Here is a 24,279-nt window from a genome sequence, read left to right on the forward strand (position 1 = left end):
AGCTAATTACATGTATGAATTGGTTACAACCTAAGGCTCTAAAGACAAAGAGCATGGAGATTTAAATCCAAGCTCCACTATTTATTAACTTAGATGCTTTTCCATGAAAAGGAAACATTGACATTTTAACTAATTTAATTTAATTTTATCTGCATTGCTGTTTTGCCTGTATGTATATCTGTGTAAGGGTGGTGGATCCTGGAGGTACAGACAGCTATGTGGGTCCTGGCAATTGAACCCAGGTCCTCTGGAAGAGCAGTTAGTGCTCTTAACCACTGAGCCATCGCTCCAGCCCTGACATTGACATTTTAATTGAATGATACAGTGGATGTAAATCCTTACAGTACTTCCTGGTGAGTGCTCAATTAGGCTAAAATTTGCCACTGTGGTCATTGTTATGTTGCCTGGTTGACCTGTATTGACACCGAGGCCTCTGGAACAGAAGAAGAAAATGTCTTTAGCCCACCTACCCCCTTTTTGAGACAGGGTCTCTCTGTGTAGCTCTGGTTGTTCTGGAACACTCTATGTAGACCAGGCTGACCTGAAACTCACTGAGATACACTTGTCTCTGCCTCATGAGTTCTGGGATTAAAAGGTGTGCACCACCACACCTGGCTCAAAGATTGTGGCTGGTCACTCAGAGCAGCCAAAAGGAGAAAACCATAACATGTCTATCAGCAGGTATGTTAACTGACATAATAAGGAATGTGCATATAATGGGATATTTTTTCAGTCTTAAAAGAGAACAAAATTCTGGTATAAGATGGATGAACTCTGAAAACATTATGTGACATGAAATAGGTCAGACAAAAGATTGCAGAGATGACTCAGTGCGAGCACTGGGTGCTCTTCCAGAGACGCGGGGGGTTTTGTTTGTTTGTTTTGTTTTGTTTTTTTCCAGACAGGGTTTCTCTGTGTAGCCCCCTGGCTGTCCTGGATCTCACTTTGTAGACCAGGCTGGCCTCAAACTCACTTAGATCCACCTCCTCTGTCTCCCAAGTGCTGGGATTAAAGGCATGCACCACCACCACCCCAGTAAGATAAACTAAAAAAGACAAATATAACTCCACTTATATTAGACACCTAGAATAAGCAAGTTCAGAGACATAAACTAGAACAAAGGTAACCAGAAAAGAGTAGGAAGCGTAACCGGGAGTTATGTTTTAATTACTGTGGATTGAGTTTATTTGTAAAGCTCCTGAATGGACAGTGAGGACAGTACAACATTGTAAGTATATGTAGCATATATCACATATACCTTACATTTAACGTGTGCCTGTGCCTGCTGTGGCGCACGTGTGGAGGTCAGAGGACAACTTTCAGGAGTCAGTTCTCACCTTCTACAATGTGGGTCTTGGGGATCAAACTCAGACCCTCAGACTTGGCAGCCAGTGCCTTTCCCCCCTGAGCCACTATGCCACCCGGTAAATATGTATGTTTATTTACAGTGTTTGTTTTGGGACCGGTTCTTCCTACGTAGCTCTAGCTGGGCTTGAATTTTGGCCCTCCCTCCTGGGATTACAAGTGTGAGCCCCTATATCTGACTTATAAATGCATTTAGTACCATGGAATTTTGCATTTAAAAGGATTTGGTAAATTTCTCTTTTAAAAAAAATTCCAAGCTGGGGGAGGCAGAGGCAGGTGGATCTCTGTGAGCTCCAGAACAGCCTGGTCTACACGGTGAGTTCCAGGACAGACTCCAAAGCTACATAGAGAAACCCTGTCTCGGAAAAAAAAAAAAAAATCAAGCTGGCTATAGTGGTGGATGGCATTAATTCCAGCCCTCCAGAGACAGAGGGAGGGGGAGGGGGATCTCTGTGAATTAAAGACTAGACTGGTCCACATAATGACTTCCAGACCAGCCAGGACTACATAGAGAAACCTTGTCTTGGAAAAGAAAATAATTAAGAAATGCATCACAGGCCTCTGACCTCTGTGGGTACCAGACAAGTAGGTGATACACACATGTGCAGGCAAAACACTCATACACATAGAATAAATACATCTAAGAAAAGACTCAACCTTTTCCCAGTAATAGGACTGCATCATAAATTAAACACAAGATTTGTATGAACAAGAGGTCCTATAAAGGATGGGTTCAACAGGTAAAGACACTCGATACCCAGGCTGACAAACAGCTCAGTCTCTGTAACCCACGTGATAGAAGGAGAGACCCGACTCCCAGAAGTCCCCTGACCTCCACATTCATGCCATGGAGTGCATGTGTGCACATGTGCGTGCACACACACACACACACACACACACACACACACACACACACACACACAAATAAATGCAATAATAATAATAATAATAAAGATGATATCCAGGCTGGGTATGGTGGCATGAGTCTATAATCTAATCCCAGCACTGAGAAGGCTGAGGTACAAGGACAGAGAATTTGGAACCAGCCTGCGCTACAGTATGAACTATGAAGTTTAAAGAAAAAGAAAGAAAGAAAGGAGGAAAAAAGTAAGAGAAATAGCCTCAATAACCAGAGAGGTAGAGGTAATAATGCCCGAGCTGGGGATATGGTCCATTCGGTGAAGCATTTGCTACAGGCGGGTAAGGACAATCAGCCTCCAGCCCATTCGGTCTGAGATTCATAGAGACAGGATGCCCATTCAGTCTGAGGATTCGCAGAGACAGGACCTCCCCCCCGCCCCCCGGGCCTTTGGTCTGAGATTTCTTAGAGGTAAGAAGTTTCTAGTACCCACTGTGCTCTGCTTCTCTGATCTTTCAGCTTTCACCCTCGATATCTGACTCCGGGTTTTTATTTAATAAGACGAATTAGAATCACAATTCATATAAGCCTAGCTTTTATGAGATGGGAAGAAACATTAAGAATTCAAGGCCAGTGGTGGCACACATTTTTAATCCCAGCATTAGGGAAGCAGAGGCAGGGGGATCTCTAAATTCAAGGCCAGCCTGGTCTACAGAGCGAGTTCTAGGACAGCCAAGGCTGCACAGAGAAACCCTGTCTAAAAACAACAGCAGCAGCCACAGCAAAAAGACAGGGTCTCTCTGTTATTTAGCCCTGGTACTACTCCCTGTGTAGACCAGGCCAACCTGAAACTCATAGAGATCCCCTGCCTCACCCTGCCAAGTGCTGGGATTAAAGATGTGTGCTCCCTGCATTAGGTCTTGAAAACTCTGAGGTCCTCCCTGGCTTCTGCTGGTTAAGTGAAGGCAGCCAGTCCCACACGCTTCTGGTTGATGACGTCACTGGTCCTCTGCAGGCCCTCTCTGCTGGCGGAGTGCGCTGTCAGCCCCCTTCAGTTTTTGTTTTGTAGTTTTGTTGTAGCTGCCTCTGCCTTTGTTTTCCTCGTCCTTCGTTTGTTTGGAGACTGGGCGTTCTGCAGTCCAGGCCACCCTTGAATTTGCTAAGTAGTCCAAGCAGGTTTTGAACTCACAATCCTGTCTCCACCCTGGGGGATTACAGGACCTCCCTGTCGTTTCTGTATGGACCTTGACTTCTCGAAGTAGCGAATCACAAGAGATGGGTTAGAGCCAAGTTGCCTGGGAAGGCAGGTTAAATCATGCACAGCTGGAGCCTGCCAGAGATCAGAGAGGAGGGGCGAGAAGGCGCCGATCCGCCCCACCTAACGCCGGGTGGCCTGTGCTTGGCTAGCTGCTTTAAAACCACACCCCCAAATCGGACAGGGGCAGGTTTCCCAGGACTGGGCACAGAGGAGGACCGCGAGAGGGCTAACTAAGGTCCCTGACTTGGGAGGCGACCTCCACAATCCGAACATCTGAATCTCATCTCCAGCGACGCCACCACAAGTCTGGCTAGCCCAGGCTAACGTGGAAGAGCAAGGTCGAGAACCAGAGCCCGCAAATTACAAGGAACCACCATCTTCCGGATCCTGGTAGTAGAGGAATTGGACCCCCTGGGTGATGTGGAAGGAGCCTGCCCTCCAACAGACCTTATTCTTGGTGGAAGTCTCTAAGCCCCAGTGCTTAGGTTCATGGAAGTATAACAAATAAGCAGGCGTAGGGAAGCGCTCCACCCTCGTTTGCTCTGTGGCCACGAGCAAGCCGCATCGTCTGATTTCTTGCTGTGGTGGGTTTGTCTAGATGTCCTCTATGGCCCTTTTAAGTTCTTCCTTGTCACGAGGCAGCCTTGATGGGATGTGTGAAGGTTCTTTGTAAATGTCTGGCAAATACAACGCCCTCAGCAATCAATGCACACACATCTCTAGCTCAGCTCAGTCTTCAAGTACCTAGAACTTGCCGGGAAGGCGGAGAAAGTCTAGGTTGGTAACTAAAATTAAATCGGGGGTGTCAGCGCACACCTGAAAGACCTGCAGCCCAGGAGATGAGCCAGTGATGTCAGTGGAGTGGCTGCCCTGCTTCACTTCTCCACAGGAGAGAGCACTTGACGTCCGCCAAATCAGGAGGAAAAGGAGTTTGGCAGTCAGTTCCTTTTCCCAGCCTGTGCAGAGAGAGGGCAGAGTGTGCGGAAACGGAAAGAAAGCCGGTCCACAGCAGCTGGAAGCAACTACTCCGCAGTACCACATTTACTTGGGGTTCCCACCCTGCCCACATGTAGGGAGCCTTACAAAACACAAGTAAAATGCAAAACAGAGCCAGGCATGGTGGTACAGGCTCCCCTGTCCCCCCGCCTCTTTTTTTGTTTTTTTGAGACAGGGTTTCTCAGTGTAGTTTTGGTGCCTGTCCTGGATCTCGCTCTGTAGCCCAGGCTGGCCTCGAACTCACAGAGATCTGCCTGGCTCTGCCTCCCAAGTGCTGGGATTAAAGGCGTGCGCCACCGCTGCCTGGCTAGGCCCCCCCCCACCTTTTTTTTTTCCCCAGAGCTGAGGACCGAACCCGAACCCAGGGCCTTGTGTTTGCTAGTCAAGTGCTCTCCCACGGAGCTCAATCCCCAACCCCTCCCTTTTTTTTTATTATGCTTCAAACTGAACTTGCAGACCCTTTCCTTGGTCCCCCGCCTACCTTCCAAAAACGCCCCGGTGACTTCAGGCAGGTTGACGATCGCAGACTTTGTCCTTCATCCCATCATTGCAGCAGCCTGGAGTGCGGGTTCACAACTCTCTTGACCAGGTAGTCCTATGTCAGCGGGGACACCTAAAGTGGTGAACTAGATAATGAATCCGTTGGCCCAGGGTTTGAAGATCAGGACTTGGGGGCAGCACGACCCTCCTGTGAGTCCTGGTACAGGCTTTGAAACTCAGTCTCCAGAAGCAGGTTCTGAGCATTAAAATGACCAGGTGGGTTTTAGCATACATCCATGGATGAGCTATTAAAGCTATCTACAGGACCAGAAATGTGGTGGTTTGTAGGGTGTAGGACAACTGTTGGCAGAGTGATGCTTAGAGGCAGGAATCAATTTCCTGGTCTACCAACCAAGTCCTGGGAGGCAGCCTCAGCCCACAGAGTGCCATGACAGAAAGTATGTGGTGCTGTAGGAGCCTTGGAGAACCCATGAATAAAATAGTATTAATTGCTTTGAGATGTAAATACAAAACAATAACGATTGAAAGGCAGCACCCAGAAGGCTGGAGAGAGGGCTCGGTGCTTAAGAGAGCTCACTGCTCTCGTACAGGACCCAGATTCAGCTCTCAGAAGCCACATGGCAGCTCACAACTGTGTGTAATACCAGTTCCATGGGCTCCCAACACTCTGGCCTCCAAGGGCACCAGGCATGCACAGGGTGCACAGATATACATGGAGGCAAACATATACATTAACTAAAAATAAAACAAAGCATTTGGAAGAGCGGCCAGATTGGAAGCTTTGTAGCAACAATGAAGCAGGGGATTGTCTGTAGTTCAACTGCTATGGACTGCAGGAATATATCATAAGAACTCAGCTGGTTATGGCAAAGTCACTACCTGAAGGGATCAAGGAATTCCTTCAGAAGAAGCCAAATTCCTAGGAGCTTTTGGTGTTATTTGGCTTGTTATATATCAGCTGTCTTCTGTTATGAAAATCATGTGTGCCTTCATAGTTTTCCCAATTGATTTTTCCCTAAGAATTGCTAACAGTGTGGACTGATCACTCTGGACATACACATCCCAGGTGTTTGGAGAACAGCTTCAGGAAAGGCGTCCTTACCCCCAGCCCATCCATTTCTCCGCTTTCAGCACTGGAATCAGATCTCTCCCTTAGCCACTTTCAAGGACTAACAGAAATAACAGTACAGACCACCACATGCTAGTCTCCTGACTTAAGGTAAATTCCACAAGGAGACACCGCCTAGGTCGGGTGGATGTTAAGCAATAGCTTTACACAGTTTAGCTTGGACTCTCCTTTCTTACAGCCTTACTAACTTTATAGACCTCTAACTCCTTTCCTAACCACTTCTAGGAATATTTAGATAACCTTATGCACTGACAGCTATGCTCAGCCCGAACCCCAGTTCAAGCCTCCCCGTAATTATCATCATTGGCAGCATCTGGCCAGGTCCATCCCCAGACAGAGGAAAGTACCTTATCAGAGATACATCTGTACTCTCTAAGAACAGACTTAAGAGTCCAGACTACCCGTTTGAGAAGGCCTGGCGGATGTGCCAATTAAGCTTTACTTCCTCCTCTCCCAAATCTTAACTCTAGTTCCAGATCTCCCTTTAACTATTACCAGAGGCATCAAGCAGTACACAGGTTGCCTAGCGACTGAGCACACCTTCCCCCACCCTGCAGAAAAACAGCAAATAGCTTGTTTGAACAGATAGGAGCCACAGGAAAAAAGAAGACAGTTTTATTTTCTCCTATTGACCTAGCAACTTATAGATTCTTAACATTTTCTACCAATCGTGTTTAAGACTATGGTGGAGCACAGAAGATCCTTCTTAGATATTACCCGAATTTAGCCTTTAGTTAATTCATTTCCCCATTAGTCACTTCCCTTTTGGGTTGCAAATGATAATTAACAGTTACTGCCCCTCTATGTGATTCTTATCACTTCTCCGTTTGACCCTGGAAGCCTGGCTTTGCACTGCCAAGCGATTACTGCTTGTAAGTGTATATATACCAGGACTCCCAGGGCATAGGAGGATGAAGAAGATTTGGAAGAATAAATGACTGGACTAAGAGCTCGGTGTGCTGAGATTCTATTTCCCGAAAATAGTCCTCGCCGTTCATAGTTCTCTCCCCTGAGCCCCTGGGATGTAGAATGTTAAGGCTGGTCCCTCTAATATTATACAAGACTCAACTATCCCCTCCCTCTTGGAGTGGTTTTAACTGGTGGCATTTAATCAAGGGCTATGTTCGTCCCCTTTTTTTGGACATGCGACATACTAAGGAAAGTAATCACCAGTTATAAACATTTGAAGGGTAAATTAAAATTGTAAGATATAAAATAAAAACATACTGTGAGTGCTTTTTTAAAGAGTAAAGAGGTGCTGGAGAGGCGGCTTAGTGGTTAAGAGCACTTGCTGCTCTTCCAAAAGACCCAAGTTCAGTTCCCAGTGCCCACATCAGGAGGCTCCCAATGGCATATAACTAACTGCAGCTAGCACACACACACACACACACACACACACACACACACACACACACACACACACACACACACAGAGAGAGAATTCAAAATAATTTTTTTTTTTAGTAGGGAAAAGTACAAAAAGCCTCAGCAAAAGCTGTCACTTATGTGAAGTGGCCGGAATAAGCAGGGGCGCAGAGGGGCTACCAGTGCTGTCACGGAGGAAGAATGATGGCGAGCAAGACAGCTAACAGACGCACAAGTTCACTTCAGGTTGATGACAACATTCTGAAGTGGATCACGGTGCATCACCCATCTAACATGTATGATTTGAGCCGATGACATGTATGAGACAGGACAGAGGGAGAAATGTAGGAGACATAAAAAGAGAGAGGAGCCCCTCACCCGGGAATCTAGCTGAAGCCTCTCACCCTCGGGAGAAGGAGAATTTCACACAACCAACAACTGGGAGGTCTTTCTCCCCTCAGAATCGCTGCTTACAGGAAAGGGACATGTGCCCAACAACCTGGGCAGCCACGTGTGCAGCCCTCCTGGCTCCTGGTTCACGTTATCAGATTAAAATGCCATCCATGGCTTCTCCAGAGCCACCTCTAACCTCATTAAAAGAAAATAGCAGCTTCCTGAGCCACCAAAACTGGATACGAGGCTAGGGCAGGAAGCAACTGCAGCTTTCCCTGGAGGAGTCGGACTGAGCTGGGACTTGCCACGTTCCTCCCACCCTCAGACGAGAAACATCCAAACCCTTGCTTTCTTTACGGCTACGCATCTCTTTTCTCCTTAGGCATAGTGATTAACCCATACTAACATATCTTCAGTAAAATGTCCAGGCGTGTCCAGACCAGCTGGGCCTTGCAGAGGCTGGTTCCCATTGCTGTTTTCACTGTTGGTTTCAATGGGTGTAAAATAATTTTCTTCACCTGCTAAAAAACAGCAGAGCCTCCATTCCTCTTACTCTTCAGCCCCAGACCTGTTTCTGGAATCTTGATGCTTGTGCTTGTATTTCTTAGGTGAAATCAGACTCATGTTCCTATTGTGTAGACTGTTTTTTCAACCAACAGACCACACAAACCTTCTGAAAAACGGATTTACTGAGGCTTCCTGACACTGGCCAATCAGAATGACTTCCAAAACTTTGACAGCGTGTTTGTGCTAAATGCTAACAGCAGAAAGTTCTGCTTTTGCTTAAGTTTTGCTTGCTTGCAAAGGTCATGAAAGACCTCCATAAGGTTCTCTCTGCTGCAGCAGAAGGCCGTTTTCATTCCCTGCTCCCGAGGAGGGGACTGTAATTAGGCCTAGCTGTGAATAAATCTTTTTTGTTTTTGTTTTTGTTTTTGAATTTTCCAGAGCTGAGGACCAAACCCAGGGCCTTGTGCTTGCTAGGCAAGCACTCTACCACTGAGCTAAATCCCCAACCCCATCTGTGAATAAATCTTACCCTGCAATATATTAGTGTTTAGCTCCTGGTGTTTTGACACCATAACAGCCTGAAATTCTTTCCCAAGTCAAAGCTGTGAATCTGGATTTTTTTCTGATTCAAAGTCTGGAAAAGGCAGAGAGGTGGTGGCCCATGTCTTTAATCCCAGCACTTGGGAGGCAGAGGCAGGTGGATCTCTGAGTTCGAGGCCAGCCTGGTCTACAGAACTAGTTCCAGGACAGCTAGGGCTACAGTGAGAAACCCTTTCTTGAAAAACCAAAAAAAGAAAAGAAAGTTGGAAAAGACTTCCTCGAGCTGCTGAGAGTGACCCTGTGGAGCTCTCCCTGCCCTGTCCCACGCTGGCTTTGCCTGGCTCTCAGTGGCCTTGGGCCAGATACCAGGCGTGAGAACTCCAGGCTTCTCCTCTGCAGTGTTGGCCGGCCGCATGGTGGAGACCTCACTGACGCCCTGGCAAGTGCTTGGAGCAGAGCAGTGTCTGTCAACTCCTGCCATTCTAGAGTTTGGAATTCAGAATCGGTGTCAGGCTGGGATTTTGCTCACTAGGTCTGGATACGGCTGGATCCGGGCAGAACCTCCTGGGTGCTGAAGTGCTCCGACTTCCAAGAGTGGGTAAGGCTAGATCTCCGTTTTTCTGGGGCTGCTTCTTAAGCACTCTGAACTGCTAAGGCTTCATGGAGGTGCCTCCAGCCATGGCCTGGCCAGAAACTCAGTGTCTGTGACTTGTTTGGGGCACCTCTTCACGGCACATGCTACCTCAGCCCATACCTCACGTCTGCCAGGCACTGTACTAGTTAGTGGCTAGGGAGGCTAGACACAGACCCTCCAGTGTAACTACTGTTTAACATGCACAGGATTATGTCATTTACCTGGATAATTGTTTTTATTATTATTAATATTAAATTATTATATCCAGGCTATTACATTTTATATTAATTGGGCTTCAAATATATTTGTTTGTTTTTTGAGCAGGGCCTCTCTACATAGCCTTGGCTGTCCTGGAGTTCACTGTGTAGAACCAGGCTGGCCTTGAACTTGCAGAGATATTTTCTTAGGTTTTTTTTTTTGTTTTTTTGTTTTTTTTTTTTTTTTGGTTTTTCGAGACAGGGTTTCTCTGTGTAGCTTTGCGCCTTTCCTGGAACTCACTTGGTAGCCCAGGCTGGCCTCGAACTCACAGAGATCCGCCTGGCTCTGCCTCCTGAGTGCTGGGATTAAAGGCGTGCGCCACCACTGCCCGGCTGTATTTTCTTAGTTTTAAATGATGTATATGCATGGTGGTGGGTAGAGGAGGTCAGAAGAGGGCATTGATTTCCTGGAGCTGAAGCTCCAGGCAGTTAGTTGTAAGCGTTACAATTTCCAGCTCCTATATGGGGCTTCTGAGACACAGCCACACTATGCAGCCCAGGCTAGCCTTGAACTCATGATTCACTTGCATCTGTCCCCAGGAGTGCACATTAGAGAAGTGAGCCCCTATGCCTTGTCTGTGTTTATTTGCAAGACTCCGACTTAGGCTCGAACATAGAAAGCTGGAGTAAACAAAGGTGCTGGCGTCTTGGCCACACTGGCTTAGCCAGCACCTCCACACTGATGGTGGTAGTTTGGCTGGCAGGAAAGTCTTCAGAGTAGAAGTAGCCTTGGACTTGCTGAACAGGATCTGCCATTTGGGGAAGACAGTGCCATGGTCCGGTCATGCGGTTCCCAGGTTCAGTGAGTGTTGTGAGGCACCTGATCTAGATGTGTGTGGTGGTGCCCTAGGCTCTGAGTGGCCAAGGAAAATGGTGCTGGGTCCCAAGAATGAAGTGAAGTAGAGACCAGGGCGCATCCTCCCGATTGTCTTTTGCATACAGAGTCCTCCTAGTCTGCCTTCCAGGTGTGCACCTTTGGTAAAGACAACAGCCCCAGAGAGACATCTCCTATATGAAATCCGAGGGCTGGACGTGGAGTCATGCCTGTAATCCACAGAACCGCAAGTTCAAAACCAGATGAAACTGCTATACATAGAGGGTTTAGGGCCCACCTGCACTATGTATGGAGACTCTGTCTCAAAAAAAAAAAAATGAAAGCACACCCGTCACTCAAGTGGTGGACACTGACAAGCAGCTGAAGCTGTGTCTAAAGTGGGCAGCCTCGGTCAGTGCTGAGCGCACCAACATGAAACCACTGTGCTTGTAGCTCTGATGCCTCAAAGGAACTGGGAAACGGGAGTACTTTGGTTTTGTAATGAAATTTCCCATTTTAACACAAGTCCAAGTATAGCAAGAATTCTGGGGCCAGCAAGCTGTCTCAGCAGGTAAAGGTGCTGGCTGCCAAGCCTGACAATTTGAGATCCGTCCATGGAACCCATATGGCAGAAGAAGAGAACTGACTCACACGCAACAAAGGAAACTGTGTGTGGTGGCATACATATTTAATTCCAGTATTAGGGAGGCAGGCAGATCTCTGTGAGTTCGAGGCCAGCCTGGTCTACGTAGTGAGTTCCAGGCCAGCCAGGGCTACACAGTGAGACCCTATTTAAATAAATAAATAAATAAATAAATAAATAAATAAATAAATAAATAAATAAATAAATAAATGAATGAATGAATGAATGAATGAATGAATGAATGAATGAATAAATAAACAAACAAATAAATAAATAAATGTAATAAGTAACAAAACTGGAGACCAGGGGGTGGCTTGGGAGTGGACAGCACTGGCTGCACAAGTGTGAGGACTTGAGCTTAGATCCTGGCAGTCAGCGTCCACATAAAGAGAGGGTGTGGTATCAACCTCCGCCCCCCCAATCCCGATATTGGAGTAGATGGGCAGACCCCAGCCATTCTAGTTTCAGGTTCTGTGAAAGATCCTGCCTCAAAAGTGAAAGGTAGGGGCTTGGCTTAGTTAGGGATACTATTGCTGTGATGAAAAACTATGACCAAAAGCAACTTGGGAAAGGGAAGGGTTTATTTGGCTTATGCACCCACATCACTGCTCATCATTGAAGGAAGTCAGGACAGGAACTCAAGCAGGGCAGGAGCTGATGCAGAGGCCATGGAGGGGCGCTGCTTACTGGCTTGCTCCTCATGACTTGCTTAGCCTGCTTTCTTATAGAACCCAGGACCACCAGAACAGGGTGGGCTGGGCCCCTCCCCCATCGATTGCTAATTAAGAAAATGCCCTACAGATTTACCTACTGCCAGATCTTATGGAGGTATTTTCTCAATTGAGGCTCCCTCCTCTCAGATGACTCTAGATTGTGTCAAGTTGGCATAAACTAGCCAGCACAGGGCTGGAGAGATGGTGGCTCAGTGACTAAGAGCATTTGCTGCTCTTCTTGAAGACCTGAGTTCATTTTACAGTACCAGTGAGAGGCGGCTCACAGCCACCTGCGACGCCTCTGGCCCCCACAGGCATCCATACACTTGTGACAGACACATATACATAAAATAACAGTAACTGAAAACATAAGGTGGAGAGGCAACTGTGGAAGACACATGATCTCCACCTCTGGCCTGCATGTGTGCCAGAATGGACAAACATCAGCACACATGCATGCAGACACATGTACAATATACACATTCATACACATCACAGAAATAAAAAGGAAGTTCTGCTGGCCAGTTGAAACCCAGTTTGTCTGTTTGATTGGTTGGTTTTTTGTTTTGGTTTTTTGAGACAGGTTTCTCTATGTAGCCCTGGCTATCCTGGACCTTACTCTGTAGACCAAGCTGGTCTCAAAATCAGGTCAGCCTGCATCTGCCTCCTGAGTGCTGGGATTAAAGTTGTACACCACTATACCTGGCTCACTATAGTTCCAATTCATGTTTCTCTGATGGATAAATGTTTCCTTATGTTTAGAGAACACTTGCATGTAAATGGACATTTCCTGTCCTGACCACCTCATCCCAAATAACCAACTCAGAGGCTGAATATGAATTATAAATGCTCAGCCAATAGCTCAGGCTTGTTACTAGCTAACTCTTACATTTAAATTAACCCATTTCTATTAATCTATGTATTGCCTTGTGGCTTGTGACCTCATTTCTACATGTCCTGCTTTCTTGGCAACTGACTGGCACCTCCTCTGACTCTGCCCTCCCTCTTCCCATCATTCTCAGTTTGGCTTTCCTGCCTAAATTCCTGCCCAGCTACTGGCCTGTCAGCTTTTTATTAACCAACGAGAGTAATACATATTCATAGTGTAGAAAAGGATTGTTCCACAGCACTTGCATTTCCCCTTTTGAAAAATGTGTTCATTTTGTTAGTCCAATTATTGACTGGGGTTGCTTTCTTTTTGAAAAAAAAAATTTTTATTTTATGTGTATGGGTGTTTTGTCTGAGTATATGTGCAGCTACTGTGTGCTCTCTGGGGATGTGCAGGAGCCAGAGAAGGGCACCAAATCCCTGGAACTTGAGTTACTGATAGTTGTGAGCCACCATGTGAATGTTGAGAACCAAACCCAGATCTTGTGCTGAGCCATCCTTTGATTTCATGTTGTTCAGTAGTTGTTTTTTGTTTTGTTGTTTTTGAAATTGTTGTATATCCTAAAATTGAATCCTGTATCAAATGCATAGCTAACAAAATTATTTCCCGTTTTACAGTCTGTCTCCTTAATTAACTGCTTCCTTGTAATTAACTGCTTCCTTTGCTATATAAAAGCTTGTTAATTTCATGAGTCTGTGCTATTTTAAAGATTTTATTTATATATTTTTTTCAAATTTTCTTTGTTTTGTTTTTTGGGTTTGTTTGTTTTTGTTTTTGTTTTGATACAGGGTTTCTCTGTGTAGCCCTGTCTGTCCTGGGACTCACCCTGTAGACCAGGCTGGCCTCGAATTCATAGAGTTCTGCCTGCCTGTGCCTCCCGAGTGTTAGGACTAAAGGCATACCCCACCACTGCCTGGTTTATTTTTTATTTTAATTATTTTATTTGATTCTTTATGTGCATTGATGTTTTGCCTGCATGTATATCTGTGTGAGGATGTCAGATCCTGGAACTAGAGTTACATACAGTTGTGGTTGTCATGTGAGTGCTGGGAATAGCACCCAGGTCCTCTGGAAGAGAAGTCCTTGCCCTTAACCACCAGCTTGCCATTTCTCCAGCCCCAGTTTTTATTGTCAACTTGATACAAGAGAGAGTAACCTGGGAAGAGGAGCCCTGACTGAGGGACTGCTCAGATCAGACGGCCTGAGGGCATATTTGTGGGGTATTGTCTTGACTTGGTTTGTGAGGGCCCACTGAACTGTGGGTGGTCCTGGGCTAGATAAGAAAACTGAAGAGGAGCAGCCAGGAGATCAGGGTGGTAAGCAGCCTCCTCCATGGTTTCTGCTTCAGAGCTCCATGGCAGACTGCGACCTGAAAGTAAGCATTTAAAGAAACCCTTCCCGGAGCTGGAGAGATGGCTCAGTGGTTAAGAGCACTGGCTGCTCTTCCTAAAGGACCCGGGTTCAATTCCCAGCACCCACATGGCAGCTCTAACTGTGGGTAACTCCAGTTCCAGGAAATCTGACACCTTCACACAGACATGCATGCAGGCAAAACATGAATGCACATGAAATAAAAATAAATTAAAAAAAAAGAAAAAAGAAATCCTTCCCCCTCCCCACTAGTTGCTTTTGGTCAGCACGTTTATCAGAGCAACAGAAAGCAGAGTGGATCTAACTTGTCGGTTGCTTGCCTTTCCTCCTGGGCACTGGGGTCGTCTTCAGCGTCTTCTCTGTGTCCAGATCTTGACATGTCTTCCCCACTCTAACAGTTTCAGAGGCTCCTGTCTTTTGTTAAGGTCTTTGATCTGTTTGGGGCTAATTTTTGTCCTGGGGTGAGAGATGAGATCTAGTCTCACTCTTCTCCGCGTATATGCCCAATCATTTCTCCAACGTTTATGTTGGTATCATTGTCAAACCTTAGGTGATTGTGGTTGAGTGACTTTATCTGGATCTTGTGTTCTGTCCCATCGTTCTGCGCATCTGTGTTTGAGCTGGCACCACACTCCTTTTTATTACCATGATTCTCTATTCTTCCAACTCATGAGCATCTGGAGTGGTGTTTCTAGAGGCTAGTGTTTTCTAAATTTGTAGGTCCTCAAAAAGCAGTAAGTCTCCTTTAACTGCTAAGACATCTCCCCTGCTTCGTCCCTGATCTCCTCCTCAGCATGTTTGTTATTGGTATACAGAAAGGATACTGATTTTTGTGTTAATTTTGTATCCTGCCACTTTGCTGAAAGTGCTTATCAATTCTAAGAGTTTTCTGATGGAGTCTGTAGGGTCTAATGTGTAGAATCATATTAATTGCCAATAGGGATGCTTCTTTCTTTCCCACTTATTTCTCTTTTATTTGTTTTTTCTTGTCTTACTGATTTAGTTAAAACTTACAGCGGTATAATGAGTGGAGAGGAGAAAGAGCCAGCAGCAATGCTCTCCGTGTTAACCTGTTTAGTATAATGTTGGCTACACATTTGTTTTCAGAGTCTCACTATGTTGCCCTGGTTGGCCTGGAACTCACAGGGATCCACCTGCCTCCAACTCTGAGCTCTGGGAAAAAAGGTGTGTGCCACCCCTCCTGGCCCTCAAGTTATTATGTTGAGATATGTACTTTCTAGTCCTAGTTCTTCGGGCCTTTCATCAAGGAGGGACACTGGATGTTGTCAAAGGCCTTTTCTAAATCTGTTCAGATAATCGTGTGATTTCTGTCCTTGAGTCCAGTTATATATTACATTTATAGACGTATATATGTTGAAACATCCTGCTATTTTGAAAGAAAGAAAGCTTTATAGTATCAAATGATTTTTTTAAAGATTTTTATTTTATTTACATGTATGTGTATGTCTGTGTGAATGTATGCCAGATGTGTGCACAGGTGTCCACAGAGGCCATGAGGAGTTGGATCTCTTGAAATTGAAGTTACAGGTGGTGGTATGCTTCCCAAAAACGGGTTCTAGGAACCAAATACTGGAAGAGCAGCAAGCACTCTTAACTGCTAAGCCATCCCTCCAGCCCCAAGAATGGTTTTTTTAAAAATACGTTCTTAAACTTGGTTTGCAAGTATTTTATTAACAATTTTTGTATCAGTGTTCATCAGGAAGATTGGTCTATAATTTCTGTTGTGTTTTTGTCTGGTTTGGGCATGGGGTAATATTGGCTTTATAAAGAATTTGTTAGCTGGGCCGGAGAGATGGCTTATCAGTTAAGAGCACTGGCTGCTGGTCCAGAGAACCTGGTTTCAATTCCCAGCACCCACATGGTGGCTCACAACTGTCTGTAACTCCAGTTCCAGGGGAATGGATGCCCTCTCCTGGCCACCACACAGACATTGCACGTGTGTGATGCACAGACACACAGGCAGGCAAACACACATTTCTTTTTTTCTTTCTTAAGTTTGGTAAGTAGTTGTCCTTTCTTTCCTATTGATGTTCATTTTTTTTTTTTTTTTTTCGAGACAGGGTTTCTCTGTGTAGCTTTGCGCCTTTCCTGGGACTTACATGGTAGCCCAGGCTGGCCTCGAACTCACAGAGATCCGCCTGGCTCTGCCTCCCGAGTGCTGGGATTAAAGGCGTGTGCCACCACCGCCCGGCTGATGTTCATATTTTTAAAGGTCTTGGGAATTCAGTAATAAATTCACTTGGGCCTGTGCCCTCAGCAGCTCAGACACTGGAGAGGAGAGGTGGAGTCATCGGCTCCCACACAACAGGCTTTTTTCTCTGAGGGACCAAAACTTAATTCTTTGGAGCCTGCAAGTGGGGCAAAACTTAATTCTCTAGGGCTGGCAAAGAAAGGGGAAAACACACACACACACACACACACACACACACACACACACACACACACACACACACACCTTCAACATGTCAGGGTCTCTCTTGCTTTATTTTTTCCCCTACAGCTTATATACCCCATCCCAATCTTTCAAGCAATATAAAAATTATAATGCCTGGTTACATTCTATTTTTAAGTGAATGATTACAATGAATACAAGTAAAAAATAGCATGTTTCTCATTTCCCTTACATGATTAAACATTTTACGAATTACAGGTTGTAGTGCAAATTCTAATTGGTCTTAATAATAAAAACCAGGAGTCAGATATTGGGATAAGTGCTAAAAGACAGAGAGACAAAGGAACAAGGCACTGCCACATTTCACCTCACCAGTTCCACAAATCCTCTGTTTGAATGTCTCTGAGTTCTCAGCCGAAAGGGATCCTCTCAGCCAAAAGGTTTCAGCTGAACGAGCCTAGCCAAAAGGCCTCTAGCCAAAGGTCTTCCTCAGTCAAAAGGTCTTTAATTCCTGTCTCCTCACGCCTTATATACCTTTCTCTGCTCAGCCATTAAAGGCGTGTGTGCTTCCCAGTACTGGGATTAAAGGCATATGACTCCTAAGTACTGGGATTAAAGGTGTGTGCCACCACTACCTGGCTCTCTTTCTCTTCTAGACTGAATCTCAAGTAGTCCAGGATAGCTTTGAACTCAGAGATCCAGATGGATCTCTGCCTCCTAAGTGCTAAGATTAAAGGTGTGTGCCACCACTGCCTGGCCTCTATGTTTAATCTAGTGGCTTGTTCTGTTCTCTGATCTTCAGGCAAATTTTATTAGGGTACACAATATATCACTACAACAGGTGAAAATTTATCTCCAAGGCTAACATACATTCATGTCTAGGGAATTTGTTATAACAAAGTATAAGCAAGCAAGGTATTTTTCTCAGCCAGTTCCTTTACTGGCAGGCTGCATTTTGCATTTACAAAGAAAAGATCAATCATTTTATTATTTATTTCAAAAGGTGATTTTATAAAAGATCTTAAATAATCACAAATCTAAATTTTTATATATAAAAAAACAACCAGTCATTTCTACTTTAAGTCCCAGAGTGCACACCTACTCATCAACAACTTTTTATTAAATCATATCAGGAAGCTGAGGACAAAAGTGGGTAGAAGGAATTAATCATCGCCTTTGATCACCAACCCATCCTAGCAAGAAAGGCACATAAGCCAGTAATAGCCAGGCCGCCATTGTTCCTGTTCCCTGACCTCAGTGAGTCCCTCGCTCAACTAACAAAGGTGTGCCTTTCTAGACTTTAAATTGCTGCCCAAGAGTTTCTACTTCAAAGCCACTAACAACAACATCTTAACCTGTTTACTAACAATCTACATCTCTGAATTCTTTCTAAGGGTGGTGGTTGAATCATTAATCTGCTCCAGCAGCAATGATTAGAAAAAGTCAATCACTGTTATTGTAAGTACCAGTAACACTGGCCAGTGAGGACTAGAAACCCCTTTAGAATTTTCAGCCGGGCGGTGGTGGCGCACGCCTTTAATCCCAGCACTCGGGAGGCAGAGCCAGGCGGATCTCTGTGAGTTCGAGGCCAGCCTGGGCTACCAAGTGAGTCCCAGGAAAGGCGCAAAGCTACACAGAGAAACCCTGTCTCGAAAAACCAAAAAAAAAAAAAAAAAAAAGAATTTTCATAGGACTTAAAGATTATGAGGGACGTGGTGACCTTGAGAGCAATAAACAGAGCTGTGCTCAATAACAGCATGGGGTCCTCAGGAAATGTAGTCCTCCAGGCTCTGCCTCTCCAAGGCCCACCCATTGTGATTGTGCTAACTGAGCTGTTTTCCATGAGTTCCAAAGCTGCTTGCTGTTACTCTTGCTTGGCCTGGACTTTTTTGTTTTTTGTTTTTCGAGACAGGGTTTCTCTGTGTAGCCCTGACTGTCCTGGAACTCGACCTGTAGACCAGGCTGGCCTTGAACTCACAGAGATCTGCCTGCCTCTGCCTCCCGAGTGCTGGGATTAAAGGCATGTGCCGCCACCACCTGGCTGGCCTGGACTTTTTTATTTGCGAGTTTTTTAATTATTGCTTTAGTTTCATTACTTGTTATAGATGTATTTAAATTGTTTGTCTTTGGGGCGGGAGAGATGGCTCAGCAGTTGAGAGCATCTGCTGCACATCATGATGCCTAGAATTCAGGTCCCTGGACCTGTGTACAAATCTGGCATCCAGCACACATCTGTAACCCTAGTTTTTAGAACAGAGACAGGAGGGTCTGTGGGGCTGCCTAACTTCCTGTTTATCTGAGAAAAATGCAAGCCCTGCATTGAGGGAACAACCCCACCTCAAAACAATGGGTGGAGGGTGACAAAGGTAGACGCCCCACACCCTCTTTTGGCCTCTACAAATACACTTAGACATATGTGTATATACACTCACACATACACATATATAGACACATATCTAAATAAATAAATCAACATTCTTCATTTTAATATTATATTTGTGTGTGTGTGAGCGGATGCATGCATGTCGGAGCTTGCATGTGGAGTTCTGGTGACAATTTGTGAAAATTGGTTCTTTTTTTTTTTTTTTTTTAATTTTTCAAGATAAGGTCTCTCTGTGTAGCCCTGGCTGTTCTGGAACTTGCTCTGGAGATCAGGCTGGCCTTAACTCAGAGATACACCTGCCTCTGCTTCCCTAGTGTCAGAATTAAAGGTCTGTGCCACAACTGCCCAGCCACCATGCTTATTTTTTTTCTAAGAAGAAACTCTTTCATTCTTTATATTTTTTTTCATTCATCATATTATTCAAACATCATTAATTTCTCCCCTGATCTTAATTATTTCTTTCTACCTACTGAGCCTCAGTTTGGCTTGTTTCCAAAGCCCTACGGTATGTATCATTATTTATTTGAGTTATCCGTTAATTCCTTAAACAACTACTACCACAGATGCCCCTCTTCCCGCCACTTTCACTGTGACTCACGGGATCTACTGTGTTTTCATTTTCATTCATTTCTAGAATCCCTTCCTGACTTTTTGAAGAAGCCATGCTCACTCGGTATTGCGCTGTTTAACCTCATGAGGCTTATATTGTAGGGTCTTTAGTTGGTTTGATGTCTATGATGATCAGGTAGAATGCAAGCAATTATTTCAATTTTCCCATCCTTGTAAGGCTTACTTGTGTCCTAACAGTAATTTATTTTAGAGGAAGTTCTAAGGGCAGCTGAGAAGAACACATATTCTGCAGAATTTGGAACCAGCCAAATGGAGAATGCAGATGTCTGTCAGGTCACTCTCAGTTGTCTGTTCTTGGTTGCGATGGCGACAAATGTTGAGGCCACTTCCCTCTATAACTGTCCTGGGGTGAAACCCATTTCTGAATTGCACTGAGCAACCTGTGGCTGGAGCCACATCTCAAACTGCAGTTGAATGCCAAGCTGAAGGGCTTGGGTCTGAATTCAGACAGTGACCACACAGTGGTCCCAAAGTTCTGTGGACAGGCCGAAGAGTCCGTCTGGAGTCTCTATGAGGTAACGGTAGAAACAGCCAAGACCGCAAGTGGCACTGGTTTGTCAAGAGCTGATGAAGGGGAGGCCTGGGAAGTTGGATGAAGGCGATGATTGTATAGTGGAAACCCAGAAGTGGCTGACTGGCAGGCGGGTAAGACAGCTTAAATTTGGATATGAATGAACAGGAATCTCTAAGTCCAGCACGTGGGAATCTGTGGTAGAAGCCTTGGCTACATAGCAAGTAGTGCCTGTCTTACAAACAAAAACAAACAAACAAAGCTATCTCTTCTGAGAAGAAGGGCCACCAGCCTCCTTAGAAAAAGTGACCACACTAACTCCCCACGATGCGGAGAGATAATGAGACCCTGAGCTAAATGTCCGGACCCGGGCTTGGCTCCTCCACTTTCTGGATGAGTGACCTCAGCCATGCCAAGAATCAAACCTTACAGCCACCAGGCCGGGACCACCTCCGTCTCTGGCTGACCCAGGAAAGGCCCCAGGGAGCGGCTCCCAAAGCTCAGAGATGGCAGCAAGGGTGAGCAGAGGACTGGAGCGCCCGGCCCTCCCTCCGGAACCGGCCCGAGGCCTCCCGTCTGGAGCCCCGCGGTCCCTCGCTGTGGCGGTCGGAACCCAAGATCCCGCCCCGGGAAGCCGCGCTCCTCCCGCCCGCCCGGCTGGTCCCGGGAAGCCGCGCTCCTCCCGCCCGCCCGCCCGGCTGGCCCCGGGAAGCCGCGCTCCTCCCGCCCGCCCGGCTGGCCCCGGGAAGCCGCGCTCCTCCCGCCCGCCCGGCCCCGGGAAGCCGCGCTCCTCCCGCCCGCCCGGCTGGCCCCGGGAAGCCGCGCTCCTCCCGCCCGGCTGGCCCGGGAAGCCGCGCTCCTCCCGCCCGCCCGGCTGGCCCGGGGAAGCCGCGCTCCTCCCGCCCGCCCGGCCCCGGGAAGCCGCGCTCCTCCCGCCCGCCCGGCTGGCCCCGGGAAGCCGCGCTCCTCCCGCCCGCCCGCCCGCCCGGCTGGCCCGGGGAAGCCGCGCTCCTCCCGCCCGCCCGGTCCCGGGAAGCCGCGCTCCTCCCGCCCGCCCGGCTGGCCCGGGGAAGCCGCGCTCCTCCCGCCCGCCCGGCTGGCCCCGGGAAGCCGCGCTCCTCCCGCCCGGCCGCCCGGCAGGCCCCGGGAAGCCGCGCTCCTCCCGCCCGGCCGCCCGGCAGGCCCCGGGAAGCCGCGCTCCTCCCGCCCGGCCGGCCCGGGGAGGCCGCGCTCCTCCCGCCCGCCCGCCCGGCCCCGGGAAGCCGCGCTCCTCCCGCCCGCCCGGCCCCGGGAAGCCGCGCTCCTCCCGCCCGCCCGGCCCCGGGAAGCCGCGCTCCTCCCGCCCGCCCGGCCGGCCCCGGGAAGCCGCGCTCCTCCCGCCCGCCCGCCCGGCCCCGGGAAGCCGCGCTCCTCCCGCCCGCCCGGCCCCGGGAAGCCGCGCTCCTCCCGCCCGGCTGGCCGCTCTAGGAGCCGAGCGCCCGCGTCTCAGTGGGAATAACCCCTTCTGCTCCGCAGCCTGGCGCTCTCACTTTCTTCCAAGGAAGAAACAAGGTATTCTCTCGATGATGCTGGGGCTACCTGTCTGCCTTATATCCCTGAATAGTCTCTGTTGAATTCTTCGGGCAAATTAATGAATCACAGGGCTGGAGAGATGGCTCAGAGGTTAAGAGCACCGACTGCTCTTCCAGAGGTCCTGAGTTCAATTCCCAGCACCCACATGGTGGCTCACAACCCTCTGTAATGAGATCTGGTGCCCTCTTCCATATACATAATAAATAAATAAATCTCTAAAAAAAAATTAATGAATCACCTCGCTTTTGAGACAGGTACCGCAGGCCAGTCCGGAACTGAACTTCGGATCTTTCTTTCTCCATCTCCTGCGGTTTATGCGGTTGCTGGAGGATGGAATCCCCGGGCTTCATGCATCCTAGGCAAGCACCCTACCCACTGAGCTACAGCCCGGGGTCCGACCCTCCCTGCTTTCTTCACTGTAAAAGAATCACAGCTGCCTTGAGGACTGATTTTAAGATTAGGCTAATTAGACCACTTGCTACAAGAGCATAAGGCGTGCTGTGGGTGCTTTACAAATACCAGAGCATGGTGGAGGACACCCTTGAGCTCAGCGCAGCTGATCTCAAGTTCACAGCCGCCCTGATACTTTCACCATTTTTACGACTTCAAAAGGACCGTTATGAAGAGTCAGCTTTGTGACATGATGAGAGTTTCTTGCTGACAGCTTCCTGTGTGCCAAGGTCCTTATATATGTGACCCCTGTGATCTCCTGGGGCTCTGTGAAGTGTTGTTATTACTCGTACCTCATAGAAGAAGAATCTAGGGTCAACAACCCACTGTCAGTCTGATTCCAACACAGCTTCTTCTTTCTGAACTGCATGCCTGATGTTGTACACGGAAGCATCCACCCTATGAGGTGGTCAGCATGGCCGTCTGTCTAGCCAGAGAAAAGGAAACTGGAGTCACCTTATTCCTACAGCAGGATAAAAAGTCTATGGGGGTGGGGGGACTGGAGAGGTGACCCAGAGCTCAGCACAGGCTTCTCTTCCAAAAGACCAGAGTTCATTTCCCAGCATCCACATGATGGCTTACAGAACTCCCTTCTGACTTTTGAGGCACCAGGCATGCACATGGTGCACACACATACCTACAAGCAAAGCACTCATATACATAAAATAAATCTTAAAGAAACAACATTTGGAAAACTGAGTGTGGTGTTCCATACTGTAATCCCGGCCCTGGAGAGCTTAAGGCAGGATAGTCACAAGTTCCAGGGCAGCCCAGACTGCATAGCAAGACCCAGTCTCAAAAAACAAAAATAATGAAATACATAAATAAACTAAAAGGTCAGCAAGATGGCTCAGTGGCCCTGCTGCTAAGCGAATGAATAAGTTCAATCCCTGGAACCCACATAGTAGACGATGAAACCCCCCCTCCATGTTCTCTGACATATACAAGCTTGTGTGTGCACATGCATGCATGTGTGTGTAACTAACAGAATTTTGTTAAAAACTTAGGGGCTGCCCAGGTGTGGTGGTGCACACCTTAAATCCCAGTACTCGGGAGGCAGAGGCAGGCGGAGCTCTGTGAGTTCGAGGCCAGCCTGGTCTACAAAGGGAGTCCAGGATAGCCAGGGCTCTGTTACACAGAGAAACCCTGTCTCAAAAAACCAAACCAAAGCAAACAAAACACTCAGGAGCTAAGCTGGGCATGGTGGCACATGCCTTTAGTTACAGCACTCAGGAGGTGAGTCTCTGAGTTCAAGGCCAGCCCAGTCTACAAATAGAGTTCTATAACAACCAGGGCTACGCAGAGACACCCTGTTTCGGAAAAAAAAAAACCCAACCAACCAATCAATCAAGAAAGAGCTGGAGAGATGGCTCAGAGCTTAAGAGCGCTGTCTGCTCTTTCAGAGGACCCCAGTTCAATTTCCAGAACCCACATGGCAACTCACAAGAGTCTGTAACTCCAGTTCCTGGGAATTTGACACCCTCACACAGACATACATACATGCAGGCAAAACAGCAATGCATATAAATAAATAAATCATTTTAAAAATAAAATAAAATAAACTCCAGGGCTAACTGGTTAAAAACACTTCCTCCACAATCATGAAGACTAGAATTGGGATCCCAGCACCCATGTGACAAGTCAGATGTCCCCAAATGCCTGCAACTCCAGCACTGATAAAGGACCACTGGGCTTGCTGACTCCCAAGCTCTAGATCAGTTAGAGCCCTGCCTTGAAGAGCTAGGCAGGCTAGAGGCCGACACCCAATGCCCTGCCACACAGAGGCACATACATGCACACACACACACACAGACACACAGACACACACACACACACACACACACACACACACACACACACACACACAACTTGGGGAGGGGTGAGACAGGGTTTCACTGTCTAACAATCATAGCTGTCCTGGAACTCACTCTGTAGACCAGACTGGCCTCGAACTCACAGAGATCCACCTGCCTCTGTCTCCCGAGTGATGGAATTAAAGGCATGTGTGCCACCATGCCCAGCAATAAATAAGTATTTTTGAAATAAATGGCGCCTGCTCCAGTATGTCACTACCCCACACAGAGGA

General features: G+C 47.2%; 1 protein-coding gene across 1 annotated transcript in view; it reads left to right on the top strand.

Moving 5' to 3' along the window:
- The window catches only part of LOC128123837 (basic proline-rich protein-like), a 45,919-nt gene that overhangs the window by 8,058 nt on the left and 13,582 nt on the right, over positions 1–24,279 (top strand). Inside the window, exon 2 of the mRNA XM_052760130.1 lies at positions 20,643–21,659. Coding sequence (XP_052616090.1) covers positions 20,643–21,659 — 1,017 coding nt within the window. The remainder of the gene's footprint in view (positions 1–20,642; positions 21,660–24,279) is intronic.

Source organism: Peromyscus californicus, unplaced genomic scaffold, assembly GCF_007827085.1.
Source record: "Peromyscus californicus insignis strain IS unplaced genomic scaffold, ASM782708v3 Scaffold_4__1_contigs__length_199733344, whole genome shotgun sequence".
NCBI classification, from domain to species: domain Eukaryota; kingdom Metazoa; phylum Chordata; class Mammalia; order Rodentia; family Cricetidae; genus Peromyscus; species Peromyscus californicus.